Source organism: Sapajus apella, unplaced genomic scaffold (genome assembly GCF_009761245.1).
Source record: "Sapajus apella isolate SASKATOON/1434 unplaced genomic scaffold, GSC_monkey_1.0 scaffold34, whole genome shotgun sequence".
Lineage (NCBI taxonomy): Eukaryota > Metazoa > Chordata > Mammalia > Primates > Cebidae > Sapajus > Sapajus apella.
The window spans coordinates 200,904-219,360 of record NW_022436974.1 but is presented as its reverse complement, the minus strand read 5'-3'; the positions used below and the strand labels follow the sequence as shown (position 1 = coordinate 219,360).

The window sequence follows — 18,457 nt, the reverse complement described above, 5'->3', positions numbered from 1 at the left end:
TCAGGGCCCATGAAGATTGAGGAACGCTCCCATGGTGAGGATTGCAGGAGTCCGCAGTACAAATGTGGACTGCTAGGGATCTTTCACTTACCATTGCCCTGCACTGGGAAGCCTCTCCCAGCCAATCCCAGCTCCTTTTGTGCCTTGTGTGTTTCCTGTCACCTCTCTGTTGAATTCCAGTGTTGTCTCTTAGATGCCCTTTTTGAAGTGTGAATATCTACTTGCTATTTTGGATTTTGGTTCTACTTTGTTCAGGAAGTGAGTACCAAATGCCTCGTCAACCATCTTGACACCCCTCCCATATAGAGTTGTTTATATGTATTTATTTTCTTTTTCCGCTTCATTTCAGAGTTTTTTTGTCCTATATTATTTGGGTTTTATTATATCTATATTTTATTTTTAGCTATTTCAAATTTTTTTTTTCTTTTTTGATCTGTCACTCAGGCTGAAGTGTAGTGGTGCAGTCATGGCTCACTGCAGCTTCAATCATCTTCTGAGCTCAGGCAATCCTCCCACCTCAATGTCCTGATTCACTGGGCTCCAGGCTTTCACCACCACATCCAGCTTATTTTTGGGGGATGTTTTAGTAGAGTTGAGGTCTCACTTTGTTGCTCAGGCTGGACTCAAGCTCCTGGCCTCAAGCCATCCTCCTGCCATGGCCTCCCAAAGTGCTGGGATTATAGGCATGAACCACCGCACCTGGTGTTCACATTCTTTTTTAAAAATAGGTGGGGGCTGGGCACAGTGGCTCACGCCTATAATCCCAGTGCTTTGCGAGGCTGAGGCAAGAAGATCACTTGAGCCCAGGAGTTTGACACCAGCATGGGCAACATAGTGAAACACCATGTCTAAATAAAGAAATAAATAAACAAAGTAGGTAGGATGTAAACAATCCAATGGAAGAAATAGATATCTTACGTTCATCGCCTTTTCATACAATCAATAAATGAATCAGTTGTCTGTAGTTCCCAATGGCATAAGAAAATCCCCTACATCGGATCTAGTTTTCTGCTTTCTGTAAGAGGTAGCAAGACCACAGAAGGACAAGAGTCAATGTCGGCAGATGATGTGTGAAGTGATCTTACCAGAGGAGAGCAGGAAAGCGAAAACTGGATATGAGCCTCCAGCAACTGAATCATTCAAAAGGGAGTACTTGTGGGAGTAAGAACAAAGTGATCCAAACTCCGTAAGAGAAGAGAGCTTAGAAAATGACTGTTTGGTCTCTGGGTAGAAGCAAAGACAAGAGGCCTTATGGGATGGAAAAGTGTCCTCATTTATTTCCAAATAAGATTTGAGGTGACATAACACAAAAACAATTACTAAAAATGTAAACTAGAATTAAGAAGTAAAGTGGAAGGAGGGAAGACTTAGCCACTGTGTTTTAAATTTTAATTTGTTCTTTTCATTGAATATCAGTTCCTAATGCCAAAATAGAGGCAAATAAATGCAGATTACAGGTTACTCTCTCCAGTTGACTCAAGACTGATTCTTAAAATAGGTGTAAGATTATTTTTAAGTATATAAAATGAAACCTTTGAAAACAGAAAAATTAAAACTTTGAGTTATGTTACATTTAGATGAATTTTGTCACCTTAGGTTTTGCTAGTGGAAGACTCAGAAAAATATGAAGTATTCGGCCAGCCAGATAGAGAAGAGTTCTTGTTTTGTCTTTTCAAACACCTTTGCCTTGGTGGAGCCCTTTGTCAATATGAGGATGTGATTAACCCATATCTGGAAACAACAAAGCTTATCTATAAGGATCTGGTGAGGTAATATTTACTAGATCACAATATGTAAATCTCTAGTTAATAGAATAAATTATTTGTTTAACCCTGATAGAATTACACAACATCACTCAGTGATCATATTAATAGCCAAAATATATAAAAAGCACTACCCTCACCCCCTTCTCATAACTTTTCCCCTCTCCCAGAATAGAAAGATTTGTGGATTTCTCTCTTATTTAGTTCTCAGTCCTCTCATTCTTCATCTATTTCTTCTGCTTTTCTCCTCATTCAGACCTGTTACCAACTGCCATCTTCCAAGACTTATTTTTTTTTTTACCAAGCCTCCTTTTAAATCTGAAGGCAACAGAAGAGATCCCCCCAGATGTTTGAGTTTGCTTAACTAATAGTAAAAACAATCATTACCTTTGTTCCAAGGAAGTGGAATAATTTTCATGAAGGTGTAATATTTACCTTTTCAAATTAACCCCAAGCTATACAGTTTGTTTGAGTATTCTAGGAGCATTTTTCTTTTTGAAGATAAACTGGGAATTAAAACCTTACAAATTTCTTATTTGTATCTTTTTTTTTTTTTTTTTTTTTTGGAAAATTAAAGCAATTAAATTTGTACCTTTTTTTAACTGAAGTGAATATTCTTTGGTTGGGTTTTTCAGTTATGAAGATATTGGATCATCTTAATAGGCAAAACAACAGAAAACAAAGGGTCTTAAAGTTTAGTTATGTAGTTTAATAGGAGAAAACCAGAAGTAGCTTCTCATTGGACTAATAATTATTGCTTTACTTACACTCAACACCTTAATTCTCTTATCCATTCCATGTGTTGTATAGCTATATAGCAAACTGCATAATTTAGTTATTCAATTAATTTATAATGTGTTAAAAACAGAAAAATGTTTCTATAATCTATGATTTTAACAAACAAGTTATTATCAAGAAATCAAGATTATTGGAAGAAGTTATGTTAGAAACAGAATTTCAGAAAAAGCATACACATACCTATTAATATATCAAACATACTGTCCTAATTATTTGAAGTTCATGTAAACCTGCTAGACTGCTTCTAGCACTCCCTAAAGAAACTTCTCTGTATACCCTACACATACACACACACGTGCACAAATGCACACACTCACATACTACTACCACTACCACCACAGTGTACCCCATCAGCCACATGAACCTGTGGAATTCCTCACTGCTACTGTGTGCTACTGAGGAGGAGCAGATTGTGTTGGAGATATTTGAAGCAGAAATAAGTTTAGAACCTAAACATTGAAGAAATTGCTATTTTTCCCAACATTCCCTTCTCCAAATTCTCACCTGTGATTCTCTTCTACATTTTTGGATGCTAGGAAAAAGCATGATTACATTACAGTGTGTAACCTACCCTTGTACTAATCTATTCTAGCACAGTCCGTCTCTTATGTTTTTACATGTTGGGGGCACACTACTACAAAGTGTGATTTTAGGAGTCTCTAACTCAAACAAAAGGGTAAAAATGTCATGAAAATATTTTCTTCCTCATCCATTATAACAGGTACTATAAAATACACCCTTTTTATTGTTTTTATATTTTATATTTTATTTATTTATTTATTATTTTTATTTTTTTGAATCAGAGTCTCACTCTGTTGCTCAGGCCAGGCTGGAGTACAGTGATGTGATCTCAGCTCATTGCAACTTCCACCTCCTGTGCTGCAGAATCAAGGGATTCTCCTGCCTCAGTTTCCCAAGTAGCTGGGATTACAGGCACATACCACCATGCCAGGCTAATTTCTTTTTTTTTTTTTTTTTTGGGACGGAGTTTCACTCATGTTACCCAGGCTGGAGTGCAATGGCGCGATCTCGGCTCACCGCAACCTCCGCCTCCTGGGTTCAGGCAATTCTCCTGCCTCAGCCTCCTGAGTAGCTGGGATTACAGGCACGCGCCACCATGCCCAGCTAATTTTTTGTATTTTTAGTAGAGACGGGGTTTCACCATGTTGACCAGGATGGTCTCGATCTCTTGACCTCGTGATCCACCCGCCTCGGCCTCCCAAAGTGCTGGGATTACAGGCTTGAGCCACCGCGCCCGGCCTAATTTCTTTATTTTTCATAGAAACAGGGTTTCACCATGTTGGCCAGGCTGGTCTCTAACACCTGACCTCAGGTATTCTGCCCACCTCAGCCTCCCAAAGTGTTGGGATTACAGGCACGAGCCACCACACCTGGCCAAAATACACCTTTTCAATGTTTTTAAAAACCTTTTCCTTAAAAAGATTGGGATTTCTTTAAACCAAATAAGCAATACTTTAGAACCACTTTTGTTAGAAGAGTAAATGATCAGGCTGGGTGTGGTGACTCATGCCTGTAATCCCAGCACTTTGGAAGGCCAAGGCAGGAGGATCATCTGAGGTCAGGAGTTCGAGACGAGCCTGACCAACATGGTGAAACCTCGTCTTTACTAAAGATACAAAAACTAGCTGGATGTGGTGGTGAACGCCTATAATCCCAGCTACTCCAGCTACTCGGGAGGCTGAGAGAGGAGAATCACTTGAACCTGAAAGGCAGAGGTTATAGTGAGCCAAGATCATGGCCATTGCACTCTAGCCTGGGCAACAGGGCAAACCTCCATATCAAGAAAAAAAAAATTATAGTAATAATAAGCTAAAAATTGTATTAAAAATGTTTTACCAACTGTAAGGCATTATAAATATAAAGTGTGGGCTGGGCACAGTGGCTCATGCCTATAATCCTAGCACTTTGGGAGGCCGAGATGGGAGGATTACCTGAGGTCAGGGGTTAAAGACCAGCTTGGCCAGAATTGTGAAATCCCGTCTCTAAAAAAAATAAAAAATAAAAATAAAGTGTTTATATATTTATTTACATATGTAACAAATTATAACTATACATGTGTAGCTTATTTTCTCAATCCTTAGTTGGCTTTCTCACTACATATTGCCACAGGAAATCTTCTGTGGGGAGAGTAACTGAAAGAAAGCTACTGAGAAAAAATTCTTATTATTATTTTTTGAGATGGAGGTCTTGTTCTGTCACCCAGGCTGCAATGCAATGTCACAATCTCAGCTCCCTGCAACCTCCGCCTCCCTGGTTCAAGCAATTCCCTGCCTCAACCTCCTGAGTAATTGGGGTAACAGGTGCCTATCACCATGCCAGGCTAATTTTTTTGTATTTTGAGTAAAGACGGGGTTTCACCATCTTGGCCAGGCTAGTCTTGAACTCCTGATCTTGTGATCCACCACCTTACCCTTCCGAAGTGCTGGGATTACAGGCATGAGTCACTGGACCTGGCTGAAAAAATTATTTTTAATATGATATAACTTAGCAATATATAATACAATAAATAGTTATTATATATATTGTCTAATTTGATTTTCATATACGAAAAAGAACATATTATTCCCAATTTACATATGAGAAATTTGAGGCTCAGAAAGGTTAATCTTACCCAAAGTCAAAGAACAAGTCAGTGGCAGAACTAGCATTTGTATTTACATTGTTTAAGTCTTCAGTCTAGCATGCTTTTATCTACCCCATACGGCTGTCTACACTTCAGTCTGACTTTTACAAATCCCTGTTTGTCCGATAATTGTCTCTGTAGCCTGGGAAGGTAATTTCATCATCTGGGTCTCAGACTGACCTTAAACCTTCTAACTGTGAGATTCAATTTTCTGCTGTTTTAATTCAGTTGACCTTGCCCATTCTTGGATAAAGCCTCAGATGCCATTTTTTCAAACCACTTAGTTGGATAGTGTGTATTTCCATGTTCTACATGAATAAGAACACTTAAATACTAAAAGGGATCATTACTTAAATGTATATGCCAATGCCTATTACATGTTAAAAGCATCTTTGTTTTTTCCTTTTTTAGTGTTCGAAAGAATCCTCAAACCAAGAAAATACAAATTACCTCTTTTGTCTTTAAAGTTTCAGCCTATGTAAGTGTGAGAGAACTTTTGCAACCAAAGAATTTAATTATTTTTTATTAATAGAGTTATTACAACTGGAGTTAACAATTAGGACAATGTTATGCCTAGGAGAAAAGACAATGTTACTTAGAGTTTTATTAAAATTAAAAATTGATAGAGTATGCATTTGTTTGGAGAACAGTTTGAACTGTTTCCCTGGCTTTCATTCTGTCATCTGTATCTAATAACATTGCCTACTTATTTGAGAGCTAAATCTGTGACTCAAATGGAGTAGAACACGGTTCTCTTAGTCTGTCAAACCATCGTTTATAGGGCAGATAAATAAGAATGCCATAAATGTCTTTATACAAAGAACCTGGTACTTGAATTTTATTATTATACAAAAGATGTTATTACATATAAGCAATTTCTAAGTATCTTCATTCAATCACCTAACAAGTATTTATTAAATATATACTTTGTATCAGCTATTGTACTAGGCTAAATCGCAGGGATAAATAAAAGAAACATATTTCGTACCTGGTGCAATGGCTCACGCCTATAATCCCAGCACTTTGGGAGGGCGGATCGCCTGAGGTCAGTATTTTCTCAATCAGCCTGGCCACATGTTGAAACCCCATCTCTACAAAAAATATAAAGAATTAGCCAGGTGTGATGGCAGACACCTGTAATCCCAGCTTTGCGGGAGGCTGAGACATGAGAATTGCTTGAATCCAAGAAGCAAAGTTTGCAGTAAACTGAGATGGTACCAACATTACACTCCAGCTTAGGCAACAGAGTGAGACTCCAACTTCAAAAAAAATTTTTTTTAAATAAAAGGGGCCGGGCGTGGTAGCTCATACTTGTAATCCCGCACTTTGGGAGGCCAAGGCGGGCAGATCACCAGGTCAGGAAATTGAGACCATCCTGGCTAATGCAGTAAAACCCCATCTCTACTAAAAATACAAAAAATTAGCTGGGCATGGTGGCATGTGCCTGTAGTCCCAGCTACTTGGGAAGCTGAGGCAGAAGAATCACTTGAACCCAGGAGGCAAAGGTTGCAGTGAACTGAGATCACACCACTGCACTCCAGCCTGAGGGACACAGCGGGACTCTGTCTCAAAGAAAAAAAACACACACAAAAGAAAGAAAACAAAGATAGAAAACTGCTAAATAGAAAATTTTTGCAGTATTATCACTTTAAAAGCATGTTTTAAAAATGGTGGGATTTCTCTTTGGACTATAAATTCCTTAAAGACAAAAATTATACATGTAAATATAGAACATACGTATTCCTATAATAGTAGACTGTGCTGTCCATAAATATTTTAAATCATTAATTTCTAGTTTATTGTCAAAGATTTTATATATGTTTCCTGTTTTGACAGTAAATACATAATAGGCAAATATGTTGATTATCACTTAAACATAGTTGTATTCTAAATAATTTAGGCTTGTCTTTTTCAGGATTCTGCTGGTATGTGCTATCCTTCAACAAAGAATCATGAACAGACATTTTCTTACTTTATTGTGGATCCTATCAAGCGTCACCTGCATGTTTTATATCACTGTTATGGTGTAGGAGACATGTCTTAATGCTCGTTCAGATGATGTACATCTACTGCTTTTTATTTAACATTTTTCTATTTTAATAGTAACTTATAAACATTTACTTTGCAAATTAATTCAAGAAAAATATAAAGAGCTTACTTAGAGCAGAAGAAAGCAAACACCAAGATGCCTTTTTTAAAAATTTGTGTGGAATACTAACCAGGGATCAAATTTCATCCCTAATGAAATCTATACCAAAAAATTTGTGGAATTTTTACAAAAAGTTACAAGGAATTAGAAGTCTAATTCATATTTGTTGCATTATGATCCAAGTGAATCCTCAATTTTTCACGTATTTTAATTTATAAGCTAATTAATTCTGGATTGAAAATGTAGCAGAAGGCTGGGCGCGCTGGCTCACGCCTGTAATCCCAGCACTTTGGAAGGCCAAGGCAGGCGGATCACAAGGTCAGGAGTTCGAGACCAGCCTGCCTAATACAGTGAAACCCTGTCTCTACTAAAAATACAAAAATTAGCTGGGCATGGTGGCACAAACCTGCAGTCCCAGCTACTTGGGATCCTGAGGCAGGAGAAATGCTTGAACCTGAGAGTCGGATGTTGCAGTGAGCTGAGATTGCACCACTGCACTCTATACTGGGCAACAGAGCAAGACTCCATCAAAAAAAAAAAAAGAAATGTATCAGAAAACTAAACATTTCTACCACTGATCATTAATATGAATTGTTAGTTTATTTAACTTGTTTCATTTAATTACCTTTCTTCATTGCAGAAGCCTTTACATCTCTAAAGCTAGGAGAAGCATAACAATGTTTTTGCTTCATTTGTTTCACTTAAAAGCCTCAATAAAAAAAAAAAGTTCTGATGAAAGTAGTTGTAAACTCTTTTATCACATAATAAATAAAAGCTGCAGCAGCCCCACAGCTAATACAAGAGACACATGTAAACAGAGAAGGTTGCCTGATGGTATTAGTAAGTTGTTCAAAGAGTGAGAAGCAGGTTGTCTTAGTACCGTTCCTCTTGTCATTCATAGAATGAATATATGACCTAGATTTTTTTTATGACAAAAATCATTGATATATATCCCATGGGTGATGGGAAGCCTGTAAGAAATGTTGAGGTTTTGAGGAGGAGCAAGTTTGAAAGATGTGTTTCTGTGTTATGGGATAAAGAGGATAATCTTGTATTTGAACTTGAATTTGAATCTGGAATGCAGCTGGCAATTTGGGTATAGAGCTCAGGAGAAAGAGTATGTTTTCCTTTTTACTTCTAATACTTAGCACAATGCCTTGGCATATGAAATGTTTATTGAATGAATACTTTTCAGATATGTTCATAATACCTATAGGTTTTTTAAAATTACATAAAAACATAAAATTAAGAACTGAAATATGTTTGCTGCCAGCTTTGCTGCTTACCTCACAGTTCCCTATGACCTGGAGACCCTTTCAATCAAACAAGCAGTCAATCAATAATTCTTTTTGAATACCACCAATTCTATGCAAGGCACTGGGCAGTTTACTTTGGGGAAACATAGACTCCTTATAAACCTATTTAGGAAGATAACCTTTAAGAGTGTGACTACCAACAGTGATTATTACATGAATTCAGAGATAGAAGAGATCACTATGAACTAAAATAGGCTTGGTCTGGCTTCTATGGAAAGACTGGTAGGATTTCAACAACTCAGGAGAACAGCATTTCAAGGGAGTGTCTTATATGGCAGGGTACTCTAGGCCTGGCCCTGGGATGAAAGTCCAAAGGCAAAAGATGAGAAAGTGATACTGAGGAATTGCCACTGTGTTTTCTCTGCTCTAAAGGTGGAGGTAGATAGCACCTTTGAGGAAAGACTGTTCCATTGTTTTGGGAAAATCATTTGATGACTCATATGTGATTAGGCAAATTACCTGTATTGTAAGGCATAATAGAGTAGTGATAAAGAGTTTGGGCGGGGCTGTCAGGTTGCCTAGGTTTTTAAATTTGCCATTACTTGCTGTGCAACCTTGAGCTGGTTACTTAACTGTCTGTGCCTTAGTTATCTTTTTTATAAAATGGAAAAAATAATAGGACTACCTCATAGGTTTTTTTGGAAAATTATATTAATTAATACATATGTTGGGCTTTGAATGATGGCAGGCATATAGTTTAAGTGCTCATGAATTTTGGCTGCATTCATTCTCTACTGAGGTAACACAAAAAAATTTTTTAAAAAATGAGAAACAGGCCGGGCACAGTAGCTCACACCTGTAATCTCAGCACTTTGGGAGGCCAAGGTGGCCAGATCACCTGAGGTCGGGAGTTCGAGACCAGCCTGACCAACATAGAAAAACCCCATCTCCACTAAAAAATACAAAATTAAGTGGACATGGTGGCGCATGCCTGTAATCCCAGCTACTTGGAAGGCTGAAGCAGGAGAATTGCTTGAAACCGGGAAGCAGAGGTTGCAGTGAGCTGAGACCGCACCATTGCACTCCAGCCTGGGTGACAGAGTGAGACTCGGTCTCCAAAAAAAAAAAGAAGAAAAAGAAACAGTGAACTTTCTGCATAATAAAGTAATAAGTTGTCTTCTTGGGGCCAGAATTGCTTTGGTACAGATTATTAATTAATTTGACTAGAGTATAAGAGATGGGAAAATTGGTTTTTCCTCTTTGGGGCCCCCAGAGAATGTAGAGATCCTGAGCATGAACTCCTGGTATTTCTTTGGCAGTATTTGTATGCTTGGAATTATTTGTTCAGCAATTAGTTATAATTTGTTTAATATCTTTCATGAAAACAATTACAGTGTCTATTTTGTTTACGTTTGTGTCCACAATGCCTAGAACTTGAAAGACAATAAATATCCATTCTCTGACTGACAGAGTACAGTTGATAGAAACTGGCCTGTGAAATGCAACTGTGGAGAGTGTGGAAAGTGAGGGAGGGGGAAAGGTTGGCAACGAAGGTCATGGATCATCAGTATGGAAGCATCCTCAGAAGGGACTTAGCTGATGGACTCTAGCAGCCTTCATACCTAGGTACCCACTTTAAATTTTTTTTTGAGATGAAGTCTTGCTCTTGTCTCACAGGCTGGAGTGCAATGGCACAATCTCTGTTCACTGCAAACTCTGCCTCCCAGATTCAAGCCATTTTCTTGCCTCAGCCTCCCGAGGAGCTGGGATTGTAGGTACCTGTCACCATGCTAGCTAATTTTTGTATTTTTAGTAGAGACCAGGTTTCACCATGTTGGCCAGGCTGGTCTCGAACTCCTGACCTCAGGTAATCTGCCTACCTCAGCCTCCCAAAGTGCTGGGATTACAGGCGTGAGCCACTGCCCTTGGCCAAATTTACCGTATGGTTGTCCCTCTATTTATACTTAAACCTTTTGTGAAAATTTGCAAACTATTATACTCTGGATTCATACTGTATGTAGTCTGGAGTTAGCTGCCCAGCATGGGATTAGATATGCAGCCCAGGAACATGCCTTTGGCAAAAACTGTCCCGAGAGAGCAGCAGCGGCAGCCTGTAGAAGCCAGCTTTGTAAAAGCCAACTGTGATCAACTGAGAGAAGAGGGGTTATCTGGAGTGAGACAACTGGCCACGGTGACAAGTCACCACAGAATGGTTTTCTGAGACTTTCTGATAATATTCTTCAAAAATTCCAAAAGTTATTTAAAGAGAGGGTTCTTGCAGAATCGTAATTTGGACATTAAAATGAGGGACTTAGGCCGGGCGCGGTGGCTCAAGCCTGTAATCCCAGCACTTTGGGAGGCTGAGGCGGGTGGATCACGAGGTCAGGAGATCGAGACCATCCTGGTCAACATGGTGAAACCCCGTCTCTACTAAAAATACAAAAAATTAGCTGGGCATGGTTGCACGTGCCTGTAATCCCAGCTACTCAGGAGGCTGGAGGCAGGAGAATTGCCTGAGCCCAGGAGGCGGAGGTTGCGGTGAGCCGAGATTGCGCCATTGCACTCCAGCCTGGGTAACGAGCAAAACTCCGTCTCAAAAAAAAAAAAAAAGCTAGGTGAGGGACTTAGGCTGAAGTCTGGAGAAGTTGGGATACTTAAATCACATGAGCAAAAATAAATTCAAAGATACAAAAACATAAGGTGATTTGGGGGGACATGAATACATTTGAGAAATTAAAACTAAGAAGTTCTGGCCGGGCGTGGTGGTTCACACCTGTAATACCACCGCTTTGAGAGGCAGAGATGGGTGGAACACGAGGTCAGGAGTTCTAGACTAGCCTGCCCAATATGGTGAAATCCCATTGCTACTAAAAATACAAAAATTAGCTGAGCATGGTGGTGGGCACCTGTAGTCCCAGCTACTCAGGAGGCTGAGGCAGGAGAATCGCTTGAACCCAGGAGGTGAAGGTTGCAATGAGCCAAGATTGTGCCACCACACTCCAGCCTGGTGACAGAGTGAGACTCTATCTCAAAAAAAAAAAAAAAAAAAAAAAAAAAAAAAAAAACCTGAGACATTCTGTCCTGGAGTTCTGGATAATAACAGGGAAGATAGATTACTGGGGACTTTATCACTGAGTGCTGTGGGCACAAAGCTAAGAAATTTAAATATTTTAAGTAAGTGATGTATAGCAATCATTAAGGACTTTAGAGTAGGAGTGGTAGCATCAAGAAAGTGATATTCTAGAAAGATTAGTCCAGTAGTGATAAATTAGGGTGAAAAAAGTTCAGAGTCCAAAGATCAAATAGAGGTACATAGTAGTTGTCAAAGCACAGAATTAACTGTACTGAGCTCATAGCAATGGTAACGTCTTGGGGCATCATGAAGTATGGGACAACAGAATGCTCGATTGAAAAAAAAAATCAAATATGACCCAAAAAAAGGTAGCAGACTGGGTGAATTATGAAATGATGGTGTTTGAGGTACTAAGAACTGGGAAGTGGGAACTGTGGTAGGAAGCTGTGGTCAGAGAGGGAAACTCCCTTGTCCTGAGCTCTCTCCTTGTATTCAGATTCACAGGTCTGTCATGCTTGTTCCAACTCATTCTCAACCAGCGTTTTAAAACAGGTCTGAAGGTTCTGGAAATAGACTGCGCTTCTTAAGGAAAACTATCTACCCTGAAGGATTCTCAGTCATCCAGTTAATCAGCAAGAATTTTTTTAAGAACTATCATTCATTGTCATGCACACCACAGGTGACTTTTTTTTTTTTTTAGATAGAGTGTCTGTCGCCCAGGCTGGAGTGCAGTGGCACGATCTCAGCTCACTGCAACCTCCACCTCCCAGGTTCAAGCAATTCCTGCTTCAGCCTCCTGAGTACCTGGGATTACAGGCATCTGCCACCATGCCAGGCTAATTTTTTGTATTTTTAGTAGAGACAGGGTTTCACCATGTTGGCCAGGCTGGTCTCGAATTCCTGGACCTCAAGTGATCTGCCCGCCTTGGCCTCCCAAAGTGCTGAAATTACAGGCATGAGCCACTGCGCCCCGCCCCACTGATGCTTATTGATTATGTTATGTGCTGGCCGCTTTCTAGGCACTGCAAATACAGCAATGAACAAAAATTTCTAAATTAGGGAGCTTACATTCTTTTTTTTTTTTTTTTTTTGAGACGGAGTTTCGCTCTTGTTACCCAGGCTGGAGTGCAATGGCGCGATCTTGGCTCACCGCAACCTCCGCCTCCTGGGTTCAGGCAATTCTCCTGCCTCAGCCTCCCAAGTAGCCGGGACTACAGGCACGCGCCACCATGCCCAGCTAATTTTTTGTATTTTTAGTAGAGACGGTGTTTCACCATGTTGACCAGGATGGTCTCGATCTCTTGACCTCGTGATCCACCCGCCTCGGCCTCCCAAAGTGCTGGGATTACAGGCCTGAGCCACCGCACCCGGCGGGAGCTTACATTCTAGTGCACATAACTGTGTTGGGTGCAATGAGAGAGAAAAAGACTCAATTAAGAAAATTGGTCTTGGCCTGGTGTGGTGGCTTATTTCTGTAATCCCAGCATTTTGAGAGGCCAAGGCGGGAGGATCACCTGAGGTCAGGAGTTCGAGACCAGCCTGGCCAACATGTTGAAACCCTGTCTCTACTAAAAATACAAAAATTTGCTGGGCATGGTGGAATGCATCTGTAATCCCAGCTACTCGGGAGGCTGAGGCAGAAGAATCACTTGAACCCAGGAGGCAGAGGTTGCAATGAGCCGAGATTGTGCCACTGCACTCCAGCCTGGGGGACAAGAGTGACACTTCGTCTCAAAAAAAAAAAAAAAAAAAAAAAGGAGCCAGGCACAGTGGCTAATGCCTGTTATCCCAGCACTTTAGGAGGCCAAGGCGGGCAGATCACAAGGTCAGGGGTTCAAGACCAGCCTGACCAACATGGTGAAACCCCGTCTCTACTGAAAATACAAAAAAATTAGCTGGGCGTGGTGGCGCACGCCTGTAATCCCAGCTACTGGGGAGTCTGAAGCAGGAGAATTGCTTGAACCTGGGAGGCGGAGTAGGCAGTGAGCCAACATCGTGCCATTATACTCCAGCCTGGGTGACAGAATGAGGCTCTGTCTCAAAAAAAAGAAAAACAGACACCTAATGTACCAAACATCATAGTTTAACCTAGCCTGCCTTAAATGTCCTTAGAACACTTATATTAGCCTAGAGTAGGGCAAAATCATCTAACACAAGTAAAGCCTATTTTATGATAAAGTGTTGAATATCTCATGTAATTTATTGAAAACTGTACTAAAAGTGAAATGATGGTTGTATGGGTGCTTGAAGTACAGTTTCTATGGAATGTGTATCACTTGTACTATTTTAGTCAAAAAATCTCAAGTTGAACCATCAGAAGTTGGGGATTGTCTGCATAGATGACTGATCTCTACCTCTGTCTCTAGTGATTGAATCAGCTCTGTAGTGGGTTTCAGATATTACTTTTTTCTTTTAAATATAAAAAAAATGTGGCCAGGTGTGGTGGCTAATGCCTGTAATCCCAGCACTTTGGGAGGCTGAGGCAGGGAGATTACCTGAGGTCGGGAGTTCAAGACCAGCCTGACCAACGTGGAGAAACCCTGTCTCTACTAAAAATATAAAATTAGCCAGGCATGGTGGCACATGCCTGCAATCCCAGCTACTTGGGAGGCTGAGGCAGGAAAACCACTTGAACCGAGAGGCGGAGGTTGTGGTGAGCCAAGATCATGCCATAGCACTTCAGCCTGGGCAACAAGAGCAAAACTCCATCTCAAAAAACAAAAAGAAGAAAATGCAGGGACTACATAACATATCCTCCACCCAGATTTGACAGTTAAAAATTTTACCATATTTAACATTTTTAAATTAAAATCTTGAAATAAATATAGATTCACATGCAATGTATGAAGTCATACAGAGAGATCCTTTGTACGCTTTGCCTGGTTTCCTCCTTAATTTTGACATTGTACAAAACTGTAGTGTAATATCATAACTAGAATACTTACTGATCTTAATCAGATTTCTCCAGTTTTACTTTTACTCATCTGTGCGTGCCTGTGTGTGTTATGTGTATTAAGTTCACATAAGCCACTGTGCCCAGCCTCTGCTCATTATCTTGACTGTGCTATTCATTTTTTCAAATTTTATCTGTATTGATACAAATAACTTGTTTATCCATTTTAACTGGATGGCCTTACCATATCTATTCATCTCTCTATAGTTAGACATATTGGTTGTATGAATAATGCTGAAATGAATATCCTTGGGCATGTCTTTTTCTGAAGTATTCTCTATTCACAATAGCACAGTCAAGATAATGAGCAGAGGCTGGGCACAGTGGCTTATGCCTATGATCCCAACACTTTGGGAGGCCAAGGCAGGAGGATCACTTAAGCCGAGGAGTTCAGTACCGGCCTGGGCAACATAGAGAGAGACCTAACCTCTACAAAAAAATAAAACTTAGCCAGGCATGGTAGTGTGTGACTGTAGTCTCAACTCCTTGGGAGGCTGAGGTAGGAATATTGCTTGAACCCAGAAGGTTGAGGCTGCAGTGAGCCTTATTCACACCACTGCATTCAACCTAGGCAACAGAGTGAGACCCTATCTCCATAACAAATAAATTAAAAAAAAAAAAAAAAAAAAAGGCTGGGCAAGGTGGCTCATGCCTGTAATCGCAGCACTTTGGGAGGCCAAGGTGGGTAGATTGCTTGAGGTCAGGAGTTTGAAACCAGCCTGGGCAACATGGTGAAACCCTGTTTCTACTAAAAATACAAAAATTAGCCAGGCATGGTGGTAGGCGCCTGTAATCCCAGCTACTTGAGAGGCTGAGGCAGGAGAGTCTCTTGAACCCGGGAGGCGGAGATTTCAGTTAGCTGAGATGGTGCCACTGCACTCCAGCCTGGGCAATGGAATGAGAGTCTATCTCAAAACAATAAATAAATAAAATAAAAATAAATAAATGAAAATAAAAAGATAATGAACAATTCCAACACCACAAGGATGCGTCGTATTACCTTGTTACAGCCACAGCTACCTCCCTCCTGGTCTTACTTCATATTTTCTTAAAGTTTCTACTCCCAAACCATTTTCCTCCTTCCCTTTCTGGAAATAACCAATACCCTGAAACCAGTGGGCATTATTCTCCTCTATACACACACACACACACACACACGTCTCAGATATTTGTTTTATATATGTATATGTACTTTTTTCTTTTTTGGAGACAGGTCTCACCCTGTCACCCAGGCTGGAGCGCAGTGGTGTAAACATTGCTCACTGTAGTCTCAAACTCTCAGTCTCAAGTAATCCTCCTGCTTCAACCTCCCAAGTAGCTGGGACTATCTGGCTAATTTTTTTTTAATTTTTTAAGGGGCAAGGTCTCGCTATATTGTCCAGCCTAGTCTTGAACTCCTGGACTCAAGCGATTCTCCGGCCTTAGCCTCCCAAAGTGCTGAGATTATAGGTGTGAGCCACTGTGCCCAGCCCTTCTGTATGTTTTATACTTTTACTACATATGTATGTTTCCATTAACATTATATACTGTTATATATATTACATATTATACTGTTTTCTGAGTTTTAAAATTTTACATAAATACAAATACTTTATACAAATTTGCAAAGCTTTTTGCAAATTTACTTTTATTATTCAGCATTTTTTCAAATTTTATCTGTGTTGATACAAATAACTTGTTTATCCATTTTAACTGGATGGCCTTACCATATCTATTCATCTCTCTATAGTTAGACATGTTGGTTGTATGAATAATGCTGAAATGAATATCCTTGGGCATGTCTTTTTCTGAAGTATTCTCTAAGCCTTTTTTCTTTTTTTTAAGAGATGAGATCTTTCTGTGTTGCCCAGGCTGGGCCTGAGCTCTTGGATCTCTAGGCTTCTATCTGGCAGAATTGTTGGTTTGTAGGACATATACAGCCTTACTAGATATTGACAAATTGCTCTTTAAAATGATTGCACAAATTTATGCTCCCATTGCTGATGTAAGAATTCCCATTTTACCACTTTCTAGCTAACAGTTTATGTCAAATCTGTAATTTTTAAAAATATGATGAATGTAACATGATACTGTGTTTATTTTTATTTTCATTTTGAGACAGGATCTCACTGTGTCACCCAGGCTGGAATGCAGTGCCATGATCTTGGCTCACTATAGCCTCAAACTCCAGGGCTCAATCAAGCCTCTTGAGCAGACCACAGGTATGCACCACCATGCCTGGCTGATTTTTTGTAATTTTGGTAGAGATGGGATTTCACCATGTTGCCCAGGCTGATATCAAACTCCCGAGCTCAAGTGATCTGCCCACCTCGGCCTTCCAAAGTGCTGGGATTACAGTTGTAAGCCACCATGCCTAGCCTGAAATGGTATTATTTTAATTGCTCTAACTTACTTATGAGATAGAGCATTATTTTGTATATTGCCTTTAAAATGTGTTTTCATTCTGGTTGGCAACTCAGGGTTGGGAATGACTGCTCTCTACTTCTCTAGTTTAAAAAAACAGAGAGAAAAAGAAAGAAAATAATAGATAAAAACAAAAGAACAAAGGAAAGAATAGAAGGCAGGGAAGTATTCTGTCTTTTACAGTGAAAGCTGCATTAATTAACACTAAAAGCAACATTTAGTGCCACATTTAGCAGTGTCCCAATTGGTAATCTCTTGTAGCTGGTATACCTGATATCCCCTAATGTAAGTCTTCAATCTCCTGACTTGGCACACATGCCAAGTTCATTGAAATAAGCAGGCTACACTTGGTTTAAGTAAGGGTGAAACTTACCATTCCTGCTACACTTGATCTTAGCCAAAAGGCTGAGAAGCGAGACCATTCCTGCTTATTTATCTACTCTAACCTCATGGGGCTTTAACAAACATTATGGATCTATAAATTATATTCTTCATCATCATTGCTATTAGAAAGATGTGAGAGGGAGATAGTAAAGTAGAAACCACCTATGATAATATAAATTAACTTTTAAATTAACTTTTATTCAGCCACATTTTTTTAAATCAACTAGTACCCTTTATTCCTTTAACAAATTGTAGAATAAAACCTTTTGTACAAAAAACTGACTGGGTAAGGTGTCTCATGCCTATAATCCCAGCACTTTGGAAGGCCAAGGCAGGCAGATCACCTGATGTTAGGAGTTCGAGACCAGCCTGGCCAACATATAAAACCCCATCTCTACAAAAAATACACAGATTAGCCGGGCATGGTGGCGTGCACCTATAATCCCAGCTACTCAGGAGGCTGAGGCAGGAGACTTACTTGAACCCAGAAGGTGGAGGTTGCAGTGAGCTCAGATCATGCCACTGCACTTCAGCCTGGGCCACAGAGCCAGACTCTGTCTCAAAAAAGAAAAAGAAAAAACTATGTTTTTAAGTACTTAATAAATATCAGTTTAAACATATCACTGAAGTTCCAAGGGAACCAAGAGAGATGACAGTCAAGGATGTTTCATAATGAAAGGCTTCCATGGGAAGGCAATTGAGGTTTATTTTTAAAGAAATGATAGCCATGGATTGAGGGAAAGATTTCTAGGTAGAAAGAATGTTCCATGCTATGGTGCAGAGGTAGGAAATACATGTGCAATTACAAACTTTCTTGAATAGAGCAAGAGATCTGCTGAAAGAGTAGATTGTTCAAAGCATGTTTATTGTCTTCCAGGCACAATGCTAAGCTTGGAGAAACTGTGATGCACAAAACACATTATCATGGCTCCAAGAAACTTACAATCTAGTGACCAAAAAGTATAGTAAAATACATAAGTGATTATAAATTATGGTTTTACTTGGAAATAAATCAATAGTGGTAAGTCTGAGAA

General features: G+C 39.7%; 1 protein-coding gene across 2 annotated transcripts in view; it reads left to right on the top strand.

Moving 5' to 3' along the window:
* CFAP300 (cilia and flagella associated protein 300) overlaps positions 1-7,466 on the top strand; it is a 34,683-nt gene extending 27,217 nt beyond the window's left edge. The window contains exons 5-7 of one of the 2 annotated variants that reach the window (XM_032295693.1): positions 1,597-1,769; positions 5,617-5,683; positions 7,121-7,466. In XM_032295693.1, coding sequence (XP_032151584.1) covers positions 1,597-1,769; positions 5,617-5,683; positions 7,121-7,249 — 369 coding nt within the window. In that variant the 3' untranslated portion in view covers positions 7,250-7,466. The remainder of the gene's footprint in view (positions 1-1,596; positions 1,770-5,616; positions 5,684-7,120) is intronic. The other variant, XM_032295694.1, reaches the window with a different exon arrangement.
* The last annotated feature ends 10,991 nt before the right edge of the window (positions 7,467-18,457 follow it).